Raw genomic sequence first — 16,471 nt, 5'->3', positions numbered from 1 at the left:
GCGAGCGGCCACTTTCGTTGCCCTTTTGGAGAGCAAGGTCAGTGGCGGACCGCAAATCTTCGAATGCCGTTGGATCAGTCCCGCCCTCGAGCATATCTCTGAGCATCTGCGCTTGCACAGTGCTCATCGCATGCAAAGCGGAGGCCGCCCGTCCCGCCGCTCTATAGGAACGCGCCGCCATGGCAGACGAGAACCTACAGGCTTTGGATGGGTGCCTAGGAGGACCACGGAGGAGGCGCTCTGTGGACACAGCTGTATCGCAACAGAACGCTCCAGCGGGGGCATCCCAGTGCACCCACGGGCGGCCCCACCATCGAGGGGGGAAAGGCGGGGGAGAGATCGCGCTCTCGAGTGGACAGAGGAGTCCCCCAAGAGCGCGATAACTCCGCATGCAGCTCGGGGAAAAAAGGCAATGGAGTTGGCCGTGGCCTTGCGGCGGCAGCTTTGTCCAAAAACCAATTATCCCTCCGTGAGAGATCGGGGGAGAATGGAGGATGCCACTCTAACCCAATACTCCCAGCGGCTTGAGACAGCATGCCGTCAGCTCGGGATCCGACACGGGCAGCGCTGGCTCTCCCGAAGGGGGCAGTGCAGCCGCATCCTCATCTCCCGAGGACTGTAGCCCGCCTAGTGATGCTGCGATCGACATCACATCATCATCTGGAGCGCTGCTCGAAGCAGCCGGTACCACTGAAGAGGCAGCCGACTGAATCGAACTAACGCTCGCTGGCTCACGCACTGAGGCGGGAGGTGTGGCCCGAGAAATCGTCGGGGCTTTATCCAACACCGTCACCGTTAATTCGCCGGGTCCCCGGTCGACGGGCCCCCTTTCGTGAAGGAAGCCGATCGAGTAAGGGGGACCGGGGCTCTCACTCTAGTGAGATTTTTTTTTTTTTTTATATATATAAAAATATATATTTTATATATAAAATATATATATATCTTTTTATATATATATATATTTTTTAACCTCAGTGTGGAGATGGTCATGTCCCCATAGCAGGAACATGAGTCATCCACGAACGCTGCTGCTGCATGCTGAATGCCCAGGCATACAGAGCAGCGATCGCGACCATCAGATGACGACAGAAATCGACCGCATCCAGAAGAACACGGGCGAACCGTCTTTAAAAAGACGTGCCGCGTGTAGCTCTTTTACAGAGAGGAGGAAATTCACTCTTTCAGCGCTGAGGCGACCAGGGAGAAGCGCAAAGTCTGGCAGACCACTGCACAGATCGCAGGCAATGCAGAAACTCGCTGGGTACCGCCGTCACACCAACACTGAAGAGGACGCTCGTCTCGAAGAGTCTTGTAATAGCTTTCAGGAGTGAAGAGGTTCTCTTGGCTCCGAAGCGAAAACATACTGCGGTTGCGTTCACTTCCTCCTTTTATACTCACGGAGTAGGGCGGAGTACGCTATGCAAATTTCCGCAGCCCCAAGGCATTGCATGCCATTGGCTCGTGTTTAAATACTCGAAGAGGATTGGCTTTCTATGCGAAATCCCCCAATCTCCGTCACTTCTGACGTAACTCGAAGTGACTACGAAAGGGAACCTGGACTTTCTAAATAAGATCCTGATGGAAAAGACCCAACATGCCCCTCTTCTACCAGCGAAATCCTTTAAAACAGTAGAAGATTGCATCCACTGGACCAAAGAAACAGGGGAAGCTATGGCTGCACATTGGCTAAAATTCCATAATAGAAGATAGCACAACACCATAGAAGTAAAATTCCAGGGGGAAACCAGGACAAAACAATGAAAGCAGTCTCAAAAAAACAGAATGTTTCTCCGGAACAAAAAGTAGTTCTACTTTCAGAAGTAGTTCAACTTTTAAGTAGTTCTACTTTCTAACCAAGATTCTACAACGTTGAAATGTAATAAGGTTGTCATTTGTCATTATAGATAATTGATATGTGCTGAAAAAATAGGGAAGGATTGACAATCAACTGTAAAATGAAATACATCTACCTAAAAAAGGTAACTCTTACAGCTAACTACTCTTAAAGCAACATTCCACTGTGTTTTAGTTAATTAGCTTACTTGCTGTCTACCAGAGTTAGATTAGGCAGGGACATATATATTTATTTGTATTTGTATGCAACATCCCAGTTTGACATATCCCCCTATTAGCCTAATTCATTTGAAGTCGGAGGGGCTGACTAGTAAGCTAAAGGCTAGTTGTCTCCAACTGAAATAATTAGCTTAGATTGGCCCAAGTCAGGGGCGTCGCAACCGTGGGGGATGTGGGTGTTTTAACACCCACACTTTTCCCGGTGAGAGTGTTCAACACCCGCACTTTTTCTGCCGTTTTTCCGCAGTTTTACACAAACGTCTTCCTACAGTCGCTCCTCCGTTTCTCTGGCGCTCAGTGTGTGTGTGTGCGCTCGCTGCGGCTGTCTCCTCTCAAACATGACACCGGCTTTGAGTGTGTCCGGCTGATGATTGGCTGTTCTGCCTTAAGTCCCGCCTCTCTTGATGTGTTAGATGTATCGGTCAGCTCGCGCTGAGGAGGCGGGAACTTATGGTTGTTTACATCTACCTTTTCCAGGTACTTTGAACGAGTGTTTATTAAATGCTTTCGAGATTTTTAAATAAGCTTGATATGTGTTTGGGAAGATGTTATGTTTATGTTTTATTGACATGTCCAGTGTTTTCATTATTATATTTCGTATTTTTGGATAAACAGTACAAGACTTGCGTTAGGCATTCTGTAATGCTATGGAAGCTTGTTTCCGCCACTGAATAAAAAAATAAAATAAATAATTGCGACTTTTTATCTCACAATTCTGACTTTTTTTCTCACAATTGCGAGATAAAAAGTCCGAATTGCGTGATATAAAGTCGCAATTGCGAGTTATAAAGTCAGAATTGCGAGATATAAAGTCAGAATTGCGAGATATAAAGTCAGAATTGCGAGATATAAAGTCAGAATTGCGAGATATAAAGTCAGAATTGCGTGATATAAAGTCGCAATTGCGAGATAAAAAGTCAGAATTGCGAGATATAAAGTCGCAATTGCGAGTTATAAAGTCAGAATTGCGTGATATAAAGTCGCAATTGCGAGATAAAAAGTCAGAATTGCGAGATATAAAGTCGCAATTGCGAGTTATAAAGTCAGAATTGCGAGATAAAAAGTCAGAATTGCGTGATATAAAGTCGCAATTGCGAGTTATAAAGTCAGGTTTGTGAGATAAAAAGTCAAAATTGTGAGGTATAAACTCGTAATTTTGACTTTGCTCGCATTTCATTCACCACTCAAGTCAAACACGGGACACTGAACATATCATTTTATAGCATTTAGAATGGAAAAGATTATAGAGGATTATTTTCGCCTCGGTTTCACAAATAGAGAAATCTTGATTTTATTGGAGGAATCACACAACATTAAGCTTAGTCTCCGGACTCTTGAGAGAACATTATGCAGGAATCAGTTGTGGCGGAGACGCAACAAAACGGACGAGGCTGAAGTGGCACATTTTATACACCAGCAGCTTCAGACATCGGGACGGCAACATGGTTATCGATGGATGCACCAGAAATGTTGGTTGTCCGGAATTATTACTGACAGAGAAACTGTCCGTCAGTTGATGAGACTGTTAGATGGACAAGGAGTTGATCTACGTGCTCATGGTCGTCTACGCAGACGCGTATATAACAGTCGCGGGCCAAATTATGTTTGGCATATTGACGGGTACGACAAATTAAAACCTTACGGAATATGTATAAACGGATGCATTGATGGATTTTCCAGAAAAATGATCTGGCTTGAAGCATACAAAACGAACAATGACCCACGAGTAATTGCAGGTTATTTTGTACATGCTGTTGCTGAGAATAACGGATTTCCACAAAGAATTCGCATTGACCACGGAACTGAAAATACTCATATAGCAGAGATGCAAACATTTTTCAGAAACACTGCAAGTGCAGAATGTGTCACTCTTGGTCCAAGCACTGGGAACCAGAGAATTGAACGATGGTGGTCCACTTTGAGAAGCCAGTGCATACAGTTTTGGATGGATCTTTTTGAACAATTAAAAGAAGACGGACATTTTGTTGACACTTTCATTGATAAATCTCTCATCCAGTTTTGCTTCCAACATTTTATTCAGGTAGGCCTATTTTATTCAATTTTGTTCACTATCAGTTATAGAGAGTATGGCCTATTGAATTTGGATAATAACTTTTGACGTATAATGACATAATTTTGTTAATTAATTTGACAAGACAATATTATATATATAATATATATCCTTTTATATTTCCTTTTTGTTTTATGAAGGAAGAGCTTGATGAAATTGTCAGTGCCTGGAATTCCCACAGGATACGGCCAACTCACAACCCACGTGCTCCCAGTGGTCGACCTTCAATAATGTTTGCTGTTCCCAGCTTATATGGAGTGCAGAATTTCTTGCATCCAATTGAACAAACAAAACTGAATATTTGCCAAGAGGAGTGTTTATTTAAAGACTATCCTTGTGACGAGGATGTCTTTCAACTGTGTGTAGAACTCATGACTGAGCATAACCTTGTCATGTCAGATGATGTTTATGAAATTACAGACCTTTACCTCCAGCTTCGCGAATTGATCCTTCAAGGACTGGACGCTGAGGACTAGATTCACCATTCTAAATTAATAAACATCACTATAAGCTGTGAAGGTATTGTTTCAATTGTTTTAGTATTTCAGATGACCAAAATATTTAAATTGGAATAAAACTTGAAACTTGAACTTGAAATTTGAAATTTACACCTGTGTCTGTAAGTGTTGAATTGCAGCCTTAGCACCACATTACTCTTCCTACCCCCCTTGGACCACTAGAGAGAACACTGGAGTGGCACACGCCCATCTCCTTGAAGTTCACTCTGAGGTAAGAAGAACATTTGCAGAGTTCTGCAAGGAACAGGATTTGCCTCAAATTGGCTAGGCTGGGTGTACTAATTAATTAAAAGCAAGTCTTAATCATTAATAATAATAATAATAATTATTATATTTCTAAATAAAAATAATATTTCTCTTATTCCTTTGGCATTTTACTTAAATTACTTTGTTACACTGACACTCAGGATATTTAAAGTTGTCCCTTAAATATTTAACGTTTTTTTTTTTTTTTTTTGTTTAATTTTTTTATTAGGTCACAGCCATTCATGAGGCAACAGAGTATCAACGGCTTCACTGGAGCTTCTAGCATGCTGTGAAATTGATATCTTGTTATCTGTTTATTTTCAGAGTTATAACATGGCAAAAGCACAACCATCAGAATAAGAGGCATAGATGTAATTATAACACTTAGAATTTTTTTCAAACAATTGTAAAAAGTTTGCCTTATTTTTTATTTTATTTTTCCAGCCACAGTAATTTACATGCATGATTTATTGCATTGCATTATACTGTCAATACTTCAAACTTGAATACAAATGAAGTGCAGCAAGCCTTTTTAGATGGACAAGTCAAGACAATGTTTTGAACCTAAAAACTAATGTATTTATGGCTTGAAACTGTTCAAATTTGATGGATTTCTCTTCTGTTTAACATTGACTTTCAAGACTTTAAAGGGGCAGGGGACTGAAAATATGAACAAAAATGGGTTTATAGGTAAATTGATGTTATTTGTATTATCCCTGAAATAAATTATTAAGAACTGAATTTCTTATGGTATTTAGATTATTAACTGTAACCTTGTTGTGGTACATTGCTCAAAACAAAACCTTAAACTTTCTTCTCAGAATGGCAGTGCTGTATGTTCTCTAAATCATTTAACACTCACGATGAACCTAAATGGTTGTACTAATTTTACATGGTACATCGGCTTTTCTGTTTTGTGTGCCTCTATAGAGAGCTACAACTGAAATAGATTTTAAAAGTTCAGAATTTGGAATATTCTTTTAAAAAGACAGTCACAATTGCAAACTTTATTGTGCATTATTTATTGGTTTGTGGAAGTCACTCCATCTTTAATGCACAAAAAACATTGGCACCATGTATGCAGATTGTGTTGGTATTTTATGCATAGTGGTTAACCAAACATGACAACATGTGGTACAAGTAAGAATAATACAAACCACAGTAAAACAATTTCTATAAAACAATTTCACAAAACAGTTTAACCTATAGCATGTACTAAAGGTTCACAATAATGTGACACCCTTTTGTATACAAGAACAAAGTTAAATTATGAACACTGTATAAGTGTTCAAAGCCATCTACAGTATCTGACTGAAAAGGTAACATGAACAGTAGGTTGCACCTATGTGATATCTTTCACTATTGAAATTCATTAACAAAATATAAAATAAATGATCAAAAACATAATAAAAAAAGGTTGTTTGAATTTAAACATAACCAGCAACAACTAAGGAAGTAAACAAAGAGAATGTTTTACTTTATGTATAAATAAATGTAGAGTACAGGTGAAACTTGAAAAAATAGAATATCAAAAGTTAATTTATTTCAGTAATTCAACTTGACTCATTACATGCAAAGTGTGATATTTCAAGCCTTTATTTGTTATAATTGTGATGATTATGGCTTACAGCTTATGAAAACCTTTTCACAATATTCTAATTTTGAATTTGGGGTTTTCATAAGCTGTAATCCATAATCATCACAATTATAACAAATAAAGGCTTGAAATATCACACTTTGCAGGTAATGAGTCTATAGTTTCACCTTTTAAAGGGTTAGTTCACCCAAAAATGAAAATTAAGTCATTAATTACTCACCCCCATGCTGTACCAACCCCGTAAGACCTTCGTTCGTCTTCGGAACACAAATGAAGATATTTTTGATTAAATTTGAGAGCTGTATAACTACCACATTGACTCCTAAAGGACTGCCTCTTGACGGCCCAGATAGTCAATGAAGAAAATGTTTAAATATCCCAAGTGACTACCGTGGCTCAACTATATGTTTATCAAGCGACGCGAATACTTTTTGTGCGAAAAAACAAACAAAAATAACGAGTTTATTCGACTATTTCTTTTCTTCCTTGTAGGCCAGAACGAGACTTCCTTAGATTTCCATGACGCATACGCGAGAATTGCGATCTGAATACACCAGCTTACACTACTTCAGATCGCAATTCTCGCGCATGCGTCGTGGAAATCTAAGGAAGTCTCGTTCTGGCCTACAAGGAAGAAAAGAAATAGTCGAATAAACTCGTTATTTTTGTTTGTTTTTTCGCACAAAAAGTATTCGCGTCGCTTGATAAACTTATAGTTGAGCCACGGTAGTCACTTGGGATATTTAAACATTTTCTTCATTGACTTTCTGGGCCGTCAAGAGCCAGTCCCTTAGGAGCCAATGTGGTAGTTATACAGCTCTCAAATTTAATCAAAAATATCTTCATTTGTGTTCCGAAGACGAACGAAGGTCTTACGGGGTTGGTACAGCATGGGGGTGAGTAATTAATGACTTAATTTTCATTTTTGGGTGAACTAACCCTTTAAGTTGAATTACTGAAATAAATGAACTTTTGATATTCTAATTTTTCGAGTAAATGTATGAAGAATGAACCATTAACTAATTAACAGTTCAAAGCCATCTGACTGACGAGTTGACATGAACAACCCGTGAAATTTAACGCAAACAGTAGGTTGCAACTAAATAATTACGTTTTCACTATTGAAAGTCATAATCAAAATAAATCTTCAGAAAAAAAGTTTGTTCGACATCCAACAACTAAGTGTAACCTGTAATTTAAAGTGAATAACCATTCAAATTAAAGTGAATGTTTTACTCCATGCATACACGTGTATAATAAATTTTAAGTGTATGAAGACTGACCCATGCAAAATAGGATATGAGCTGGCCATAAACAGTTTCTGACATTTTCCAATGTATGTGCCAGTGCAGCTAAATTATGTCCATTACCCAGACATTGCTTTCAAGAATTTTGTTCATTTCAGATCGGAAATCTGGATAGTTGTCATAGTGTACTGACAGCCTCAGGAAACAGCCACAGGTGTGTGACACTGGTCTTCTCTCAAACCCTTTAAGGTCTGTGAAATCAACTGTTATAGTTTTATCTATAAACAAATCTGATCCTGTACAAAATCTCAGAAACAGAGACAGTCGTTTGGCATCACACTCCCGCAAGTAAGCTGTCAAATGCTTTGAAATGTCCTTTTGGTGTGCATTCATTGCTTCAGGGAATTTGAGAGATCGCACAATTTTCCTCACTGTTGGTTGTAGTGCACAATACACATTTTCAATTTCCTGAAGGTCCTTCCTCAGAGGTCCAAGTATGCTCATCCACTGTTCAAGAACATAAGCAGGCTCTTGAATGAGAGTCTTGTGAGCCAGTTCTTGCAAAACTTGCACAAAGTTTTCTTCTGTTGGAATTCTACGACAACTGTAGTTGTCCAAGATCTCGATCAATTCCTCCTGGTCTGCACTACAGAAGTCTGTTCTGCAACTTTCTAAGACAGCACACTCATTTTCTGAGACATACTTTAAAAAGTTGTCAATCAGATCACTTTTGACAGATCCTTGTATTGCTTGCTCCAAGATGACAGGTGCCAGTTTTATTGGAAGATACTTCTCTTTCTTCCAGCCAAACAGAATTATTCGGGCAACACTTTCCCACTTTTCTTTCCCAAAATCATGCCGAAGAAAGGGAACTTTAAAATTGTTTCCCAGTGTGCATTGATCATAAAATTCCTGCCAAAATTCTGATAGGCAATCTCTGAACACTCCACCGAAGTCATGGCCCATCTCAAACTGTCCATTTGGGAGGAGCAACTTCACTTCTACAGCACTCTGTGTGTGTGCAAGGGTTTCATCACAGAAATGTGCAATAAGTTCTGAAAATATCTGTCCACGATGAACAACAAGAATTTTTTTGTCAGGAACTATGGGTTCCGGGCTCAGAGGCAAAGTGTCATCTAAGGATTGTTCATTTATTTCAGTGACTTCTCCAGTGAAAACTGTCACTACATCGCTTGAATCAAAATAATCCAGTGAGGTCATTGATGAACTTTGAAAAGCGACATTCAGATCATCTGTCAAATTTACATCCTCTGCGGAATGTAAGGGAGATGTGTCGTTGTTGTCTGTACTTTCCACAAAAATTAAATCTGTGTCTGAAGCTTGAAAGAGGTCATTCATTCTTCTGGAAGAAGTGGGAAGATTTTGATCCTGATTATTTCTGTGCAAGTCCTCTATTGTGTCTGAATCTGATATTTCCACTCCACTTTCTGCTTCCACTTCCCTCGCGACCTTTCTTGTTGTGAGGTAGAACCTCATCATTGTGAGTTTGGATGCATTATACATTTCCCCCACTGTAGTTTCATGATCTAGTGACACTTCCTGATAATTTGTTAGATCCAATTCAAACTCAGAAACACTTCCATGAGAATTTTTTTCATCCGGGAAAAACAAACGAATTACCTCCTCAATCAGTTCTTTCCTTTTCCAGTCTTTTGGCACACTCAACTTCCTTGTTCCCCCTCCTTTTTTTGCTCTCATTTGAACAAAGCCCTGTCCATCATAGTGCATCCACCCAATCTCAACTTTTCTTTCAGTACGCTGAGAGATGTTTGTTCTAGTTGCATGGTTTTCAGTTTGTGAATTGTCAATTTTTTGTCTTTTGCTAAGTTTTGATTTGAGGCGCTCAAACAGCTTTGACTTCCTGCAAGTTGGCTCAGTTTCTTTCCTCCTACAAAATCCCAAAACTGCCAGTCTGTCTCCATATGAAGGAAAATAGCTTCTCATCTGGTCATCAGTCATTAGCAGTAGGACACTGACATCAATCTGCAAATAAACACATTTTTCAGTATTCAGTACAATAAACAAAACAAAATGTTGCTTATATTCATACAATTCATACAAGCATCTAGGGCTGCGTTTACATTGAAAAGACAAGTGTTATCAGCGTGTCCAGGTTCGGAAGTAGTCGAGGACGCATTGTGATCGGATCTCAGTTTATTGGACTTACATGATACTATGGGTGTCATTTTTCAATTTAATTGTGCAACATTATCTGAACGAGGTGATCGCCTGCAGAATCAGTCAGTCATGAGATCTTAATGAAGAGCTGCATGCCAGATGAATAATCGAAATCTGAATTTTTTTATGTTTTAAATGTTGAATGTTTGTATTGTTTCAGCATGTTTATCAATCTCCCATTTCTGTCAATATAGTCATTGCAGGCTATAACCTTAAACCCAGATGATGATTAACATGATCAGTTATTTTTGTATGATCAAGTTAAACTCTATTCCTTCATTAAAAAACTTAATTTGATCTAAGACTGGAGATTGCGCAGGAAAGTAAAGTGAGTGAGTGAAAGCAATTGGTACATTTGTATCATCTTTACTCTTAACCTGGTGTCATGCCACAGACCTAATTTAGATATTATGCCGGAAACAGAAATCCGATCAGATATCCAGATACAGAGGTTACTTATGTGAAAAAACGTGGCATGTCCTGACTGGCTAATGATCCGATCTGCCTGATCAGATCACTGGGACCGCATGTTAATGGCAAGTAAGCAGCTTAGGTCTGGGTTAATCATACTTGTATTATCCCTGCATTCAAGAAATTGTTTGTACAAACGGAACATTTTACAAAAAAAAAAAAAAAAAAAAAACAGTCGGAGCCATTTTTGCATTTGCCATTTTGTCATTATGTCATCTCACACACAATTGAGCATTTAAGCCTTTCTGAGCAGAAAATGTTATAGGCTTGTTAGTATCAGTAGAAAAAAAAAATCATCATAGGTTTGTTCTAGCATGTTTTTAGGTGCTTTTCAGTGCTTTTACAATAGATTAACTTCCCCACAGTAGTATCCACATTATTTTAAATGCAAGAACGGCTCTGCCTTTAGTAAATTTGATGTGTTGAGTCTTCCATTTCCAGTTATTTTAGCTGTACAAAAACAGTATGTCATGAAGCTTGACATAGCAAACTGGTATTTACAATCATTTTATTGGTAACACTTTACAAAAAGGTTCATTAGTTAACATTAGTTAACTACATTAGTTAACATGTTCAATATGTGAACAATACTTCTTCAGCATTTATTAATCTTAGTTAATATTAATTCCAACATTTACTAATACGTTATTAAAATCAAAGGTTGTATTAGTTAACATTAGTTAATGGACTGTGAACTAACATGAACACACAATGAACAGCTGTATTTGTATTAACTAACATTAACAAAGATTTATAAACACTGTAACTAATGCATTGCTCATCGTTAGTTCATGTTAGTTAATGCATTTACTAATGTTAACTAATGAACCTTATTGTAAAAGTGTTACCATTTTATTTTAACTAATTATCATAAACAAACAGATTTCTAGTACAAGTAGTTTTACCATTTACTGAATTAGGTATTAAAGGGGTCATTAAATGGGTCAGGTCAAAGGCTAATAAAGTAGTAAAGAGCTGCCACATCGTAAACGAATGACAGATATTTTAACATTTTATTTCCTACAAGGTATAATTGTATATTGAACGATTAGATTAATGGTGATTAATTCACACATCTAGAATCACTTTTGTTAATCTGAACACCCGAAAAAATATATGGTATACACATTTAAATGTAAAAAAATACACATTTTTTTTAAAATAAAATAAACATTAAATAATCTAAGAAAGAAATAATCCTGTAAGTAGGCCTAAATGGGCTTAAAATGGTCACTTCCTCTAAATACTGAGAATTTTCATTTTGGGGTAAACTATTCCTTTAATTTATTCATTTCTTGGTTAAATATTACCTTGTCCTCCTCCAGCCTTTGTATGGTGGTTTCTGGAATGTTCCTCTCCCTCAGAAAAATGATAAAATCGTCCATCCTGTTATGATAGTTTAACAGAAATGAATAATGAGAGCAAACTGAGGCTGGCAAGTTAGGCCAACATTAGCCTAAACCATGTATGTAAGCCATAAAACCAATCTGTAGCCGATCTCTATGGTCAAAATGTGCTGTGCATGACAAAGCAAAAAGCTCCTGTCCTGATGCAAAACAGTTTTGGTACAATGACAAATACAGGATATTAAATAACTATTTGTAAACATAAAACCAACACTAAAATGCAAAAGAAGGCTAAACGTAATAGACAACCTTAGCACGTGCACGTTACGAAAAGTCACATTTTATACTTGCCCAACGTATTTTATTAACACATGATAAACATCTTAAATGACTATCATGTCAAAGAGTATGATCGTACCTTGTCATCGGAAAATGTCCATCCAAGCTCTGTCTTTGACGATGAAACGGAAGACTCTGGTCTCAACTCGTGGCATACTTCCATCCCAATTACGAGAAAGGTCAAAGTTTATATCAATTGCGCCAAAAAAAAAAGTCAGAATTGTGAGTTTAAATCTCGCAATTGCGACTTTATATCACGCAATTCGGACTTTTTATCTCGCAATTGCGACTTTATATCACGCAATTCTGACTTTATATCTCGCAATTCTGACTTTATAACTCGCAATTGCGACTTTATATCTCGCAATTCGGACTTTTTATCTCGCAATTGCGACTTTATATCACGCAATTCTGACTTTATATCTCGCAATTCTGACTTTATAACTCGCAATTGCGACTTTATATCTCGCAATTCGGACTTTTTATCTCGCAATTGCGACTTTATATCACGCAATTCTGACTTTATATCTCACAATTCTGACTTTATATCTCGCAATTCTGACTTTATATCACGCAATTCTGACTTTATATCTCGCAATTCTGACTTTATAACTCGCAATTGCGACTTTATATCACGCAATTCGGACTTTTTATCTCGCAATTGTGAGAAAAAAAGTCAGAATTGTGAGATAAAAAGTCGCAATTATTTATTTTATTTTTTTATTCAGTGGCGGAAACAAGCTTCCATAGTAATGCTGCGTGATTTGAAAAAAAAAAAAAAAAAACGCGCTCTTTGCTCACACGATCAGCATGGTGTTCTGTGTTTTCTCCTAAATAAAAGCTCAAGGGTTTATTTCTTACAAGTGAAGAAATTAGGACAAAAGTATTGTAATTTTGATAGCGTAATATAGAATATAATGACAGACTCTATATCTTAACTATAAAGATGTTTGAGCCCTCTTTAGGTAAGCTACAAGTCAATGCTTTTTCGTTGTTCAATGTGCACAGGCCTGGGTCGAATCCAGTTGAAGCTCTTAATTTTGAGCTCTCAATGTGTTCCAGATTGATGCATTTAACCTTAAAATGTACCAAATTTTCTTGCGGGGAGCATGCCCCCGAACCCCCCTAGAGGAACAGGGGTCTACGTAACATGCCCAAATTTAAATGACACATCCATCCCCCACACTTTTCAAAAGCTTGCTACGCCTCTGGCCCAAGTACTCCTGTGATTTGGTAGCCTGACTTCGTCGGTAGATCTACAACCTATCAGAGCAACGCAGTAAGTCAACTACTTTGCATAGCGCAATTTTCAACAGGGGCGGCTCGCCCATAGAGGGCGCTGGGGCGCCGCCCTCCCTCCGACCTGTCTGTCTGTTTTTTTAATATATATTATAATTTATCATTTTGAAAAATAATCTTTGTTAATTATATGCTAATAATGGTTTTACTTTGAAAAGTGTTTTGAACTCACCAGAATGATATTTGCATTCACTTTCGTTACTTTTATCATGTTGGTGTAGTAGTATAGCCAATAGGCTGTCTTGTCAGGGCGCCAGTTCGCTCAGCCCCACAGTGCTGGAATTTAAACCAATGGTTCCCCGGTTGCTATGCAAAAAAGTTTATATTTCGCCAATCAGCGCCGTCAAATTTTATGGTTTGGGGGCGCTGAAAATATCGCCCACAGTATCAGATTAGGGGAGTGCACTGTGCACGCGCACCACGGGACATTTTTTTACCTCAGATGAGAGAAGAATGGCAGCGCCAGTGACGTCGAGTGGAAATAATGTAAAGTTAGTCGCTCTGTCACTCACTCACTCACTCACACACACATAAACACTGTTTCACACACATTTGATATTAAAGTAGTTATAGGAATATTAATACCTGTGTGTTTGCTTTGTTTTTGATGTTTTTATGTTCTGAGATAGATTACTGTGTTTCATACTAGTTAAAATCAACTTTCTTCTCATACTTGGGTGTTACAATCAAGAATGTTGTCCCAACCTCTCTTTCAGAGCCTTTTCTCTCTCTCTTTCTCTAGTATCAACATATTTGTTATCCATTATCCAATTGTCAATTTGTCAAAAATATGTAGTCTACAGCTGGGGGTTGATTAAACTAGATTGTTGTATTACCTATTATTTTTTTGTATTACCTATAGGTATTATAATTATTATTATTATATTATAATTTATCAATATTATGCGTTTGCACTTTTTCTGTCAGCACACAGAGCATAATAAACATGCAACTTGTTCATTATCATTAACTGTCAAACTGTTATTATTATTATTGTATTATTTGACCATTGGTATTGACCGGTTTTTAGTTATTTTATTGGTATAGGTAAGGGCATGGCCTAAGGCCTAAAATGCACCAGAATGCAGGAAATCACATCTACTAATTTCAAAATTTTCTGGGGGGGAACCCCCAGACCACCCTCTTATTCAGCCCCCCCTACAATAATTTTCACCAGCCGCCACTGATTTTCAACTTACTTATTTTAGAAGTAAAATAACAAGTGTCGCTTCTTTTACTTGGTCCTTCATGAGTGCAACCAAAGGAGAAACCAAAATGACCACAGGCTTTTCATTATGTCCCATCTTCTTAAGAACCATCGGAGCCCGCTGATAGGTTTTTGCGAATCATGTAGGAAGGACATCAAAAATATCTTTCCGATCGACAAATGCCTTGATTGCAGTTTTCTGTTCGACTATTAAAATGTGGAATCTATATGTGGACAGTGGAATCTATACATCTCAATTATCCAGCTGCAGTCATCTCTGAGGGAAACCAGTTAAGCGCTCTTTGATAACGTGATGATTACGTCCTTGCAGATCATCTGTCCATCATCGTTTAAAGCCCGCCCTGGCAATTTGATTGGCCTGTTCATTTTTTGACTGATCAAAATTTCTCCTCAATGGATCGAGTCTAGATCGAACTTCCCGACCAAAAAATGTTGTGGCCGGGGTTCGGGCTGGCATCCAGGCTAGTGATTTGGCCAAGCTAAGCCAATGATGCCAGTTGTTACAATGGAGTTTATTGCACACATAAGAAAGAGTATGGTATGTACTTTATCCAACAACTTTTTCAGAAATTTTGCTGGGCAATTTTCAACCGATTGATTTAGTTCTGATTGGGTGTTTACTCAATCAGTTTAGTGTTTAGTTCTGTTTAGTGTTGTCTACAAGCCCTGAGTTGAAGATGGTAGATGTTCAACATTTTCTGCCATTTTTAGAACTGTATAATTCAAGAATGCCTAACTCCATACAGAAACAGGTTCTTCTTTTGATATGTGGTTTATCAAGAGGTTAGTAAACTATTAAACCGAGCAAAATGTGTGCACAAATGGAAGCAGGACTCTTCATTCTCTCTATGAAGACGCTTCAATACATGCTGTAAGTCAGATGCAATTTATTGTAAAAAAAAAAAAAAAATAAATAAAAATAATCCCTCACAGATTATTTAAAATGAATGTGCAATATCCATAATGGTCATCACAAACACGTTTCCAACTTGGCAGTTTCCAACATTCATACAATAGAAGGTGATGTACTGTGATTATTAACAATATTTGATAATTTGTGATTGTTTTGGGGGTTGTGTGTGTGATTGATTTAGCTGAAACTTTATATTCTTGGTGGTTTAAATGACCTTACATCTGTCCCTTTAATGATGTTATACCAGTCACTGCTCCTGATAGGCTAATGTGGTCCCACTCCATTATTTGGTTTCAGTTCCATCGGTGTTCCTTGGTAAGGTAGATAAGTAAGTGTTGTACTGTTTTGGACATCCTCAATTTTTTACTTAACAACTTCTGTACACCCACTGGAAAATGTCAGCTGACATTACATATTTGTCTGCCATTTTGGGCATAAATCTATGATTTTCCTATTAGATTTTTAGGCTCTCCATTTATATTGTGGTGGTGAGACTGTAGAAGGACCCAAAAAGAAGACCCAAGACAATAAGAATGCTCCAGTGGACCCCAGTGATGAAGCAAGGACTGGATCTGCTCGTTGGCTCACGAGAGGAATGTGAGGTTCCTCAGGAGAACATATACCTATTTGCAAGACCATCCGCTTTGACCTGTTACCGTGGGTCTGATTGCCTGGTCAGAAACTTTGCCAAGGTCTGTGGTGCAAAAAGTCCTAAAAGTCTCACTTCTACAAAACTACGCAAACAAAAAGGAACACTGTCTCAAGTTCTCAAACTCAGTAATACAGGGCTGGATCAAGTGGACCAAGGATTTTCTTAGATATTAGAGTGCACCGGCAGTTCTATAGACATCCTGAAGGTACCCTCCAACTTGCAAAAATTAGCAAAGTCGTCATGGCTCTGGATCAGGGACGCCTGGCAGAATT

The 16,471-nt window shown here is 38.2% G+C and overlaps 1 protein-coding gene and 1 long non-coding RNA gene across 2 annotated transcripts; one reads left to right on the top strand and one right to left on the bottom strand.

Moving 5' to 3' along the window:
* The first annotated feature begins 2,725 nt into the window (after positions 1–2,725).
* Positions 2,726–5,738, top strand: LOC120479983 (uncharacterized). The gene is made up of 4 exons (XR_016155263.1): positions 2,726–4,114; positions 4,285–4,663; positions 4,769–4,873; positions 5,138–5,738. It is a non-coding gene; the product is annotated as an uncharacterized LOC120479983 (long non-coding RNA).
* Positions 5,739–7,164: 1,426 nt separating this feature from the next.
* Positions 7,165–12,854, bottom strand: LOC120483750 (uncharacterized). The gene is made up of 3 exons (XM_089128967.1): positions 12,187–12,854; positions 11,733–11,808; positions 7,165–9,756 (listed from the first exon to the last, which is right to left on the bottom strand). The coding sequence occupies exons 1-3, from the start codon at positions 12,192–12,194 to the stop codon at positions 7,858–7,860; spliced, it is 1,983 nt and encodes a 660-aa protein (XP_088985093.1). The 5' UTR covers positions 12,195–12,854; the 3' UTR covers positions 7,165–7,857.
* Positions 12,855–16,471: the final 3,617 nt, after the last annotated feature.

This window comes from Pimephales promelas, chromosome 3, assembly GCF_988280905.1.
Source record: "Pimephales promelas chromosome 3, fPimPro1.hap1.1, whole genome shotgun sequence".
In the NCBI taxonomy this organism is placed as follows: domain Eukaryota; kingdom Metazoa; phylum Chordata; class Actinopteri; order Cypriniformes; family Leuciscidae; genus Pimephales; species Pimephales promelas.
This window is presented reverse-complemented; position numbering and strand designations above follow the sequence as displayed.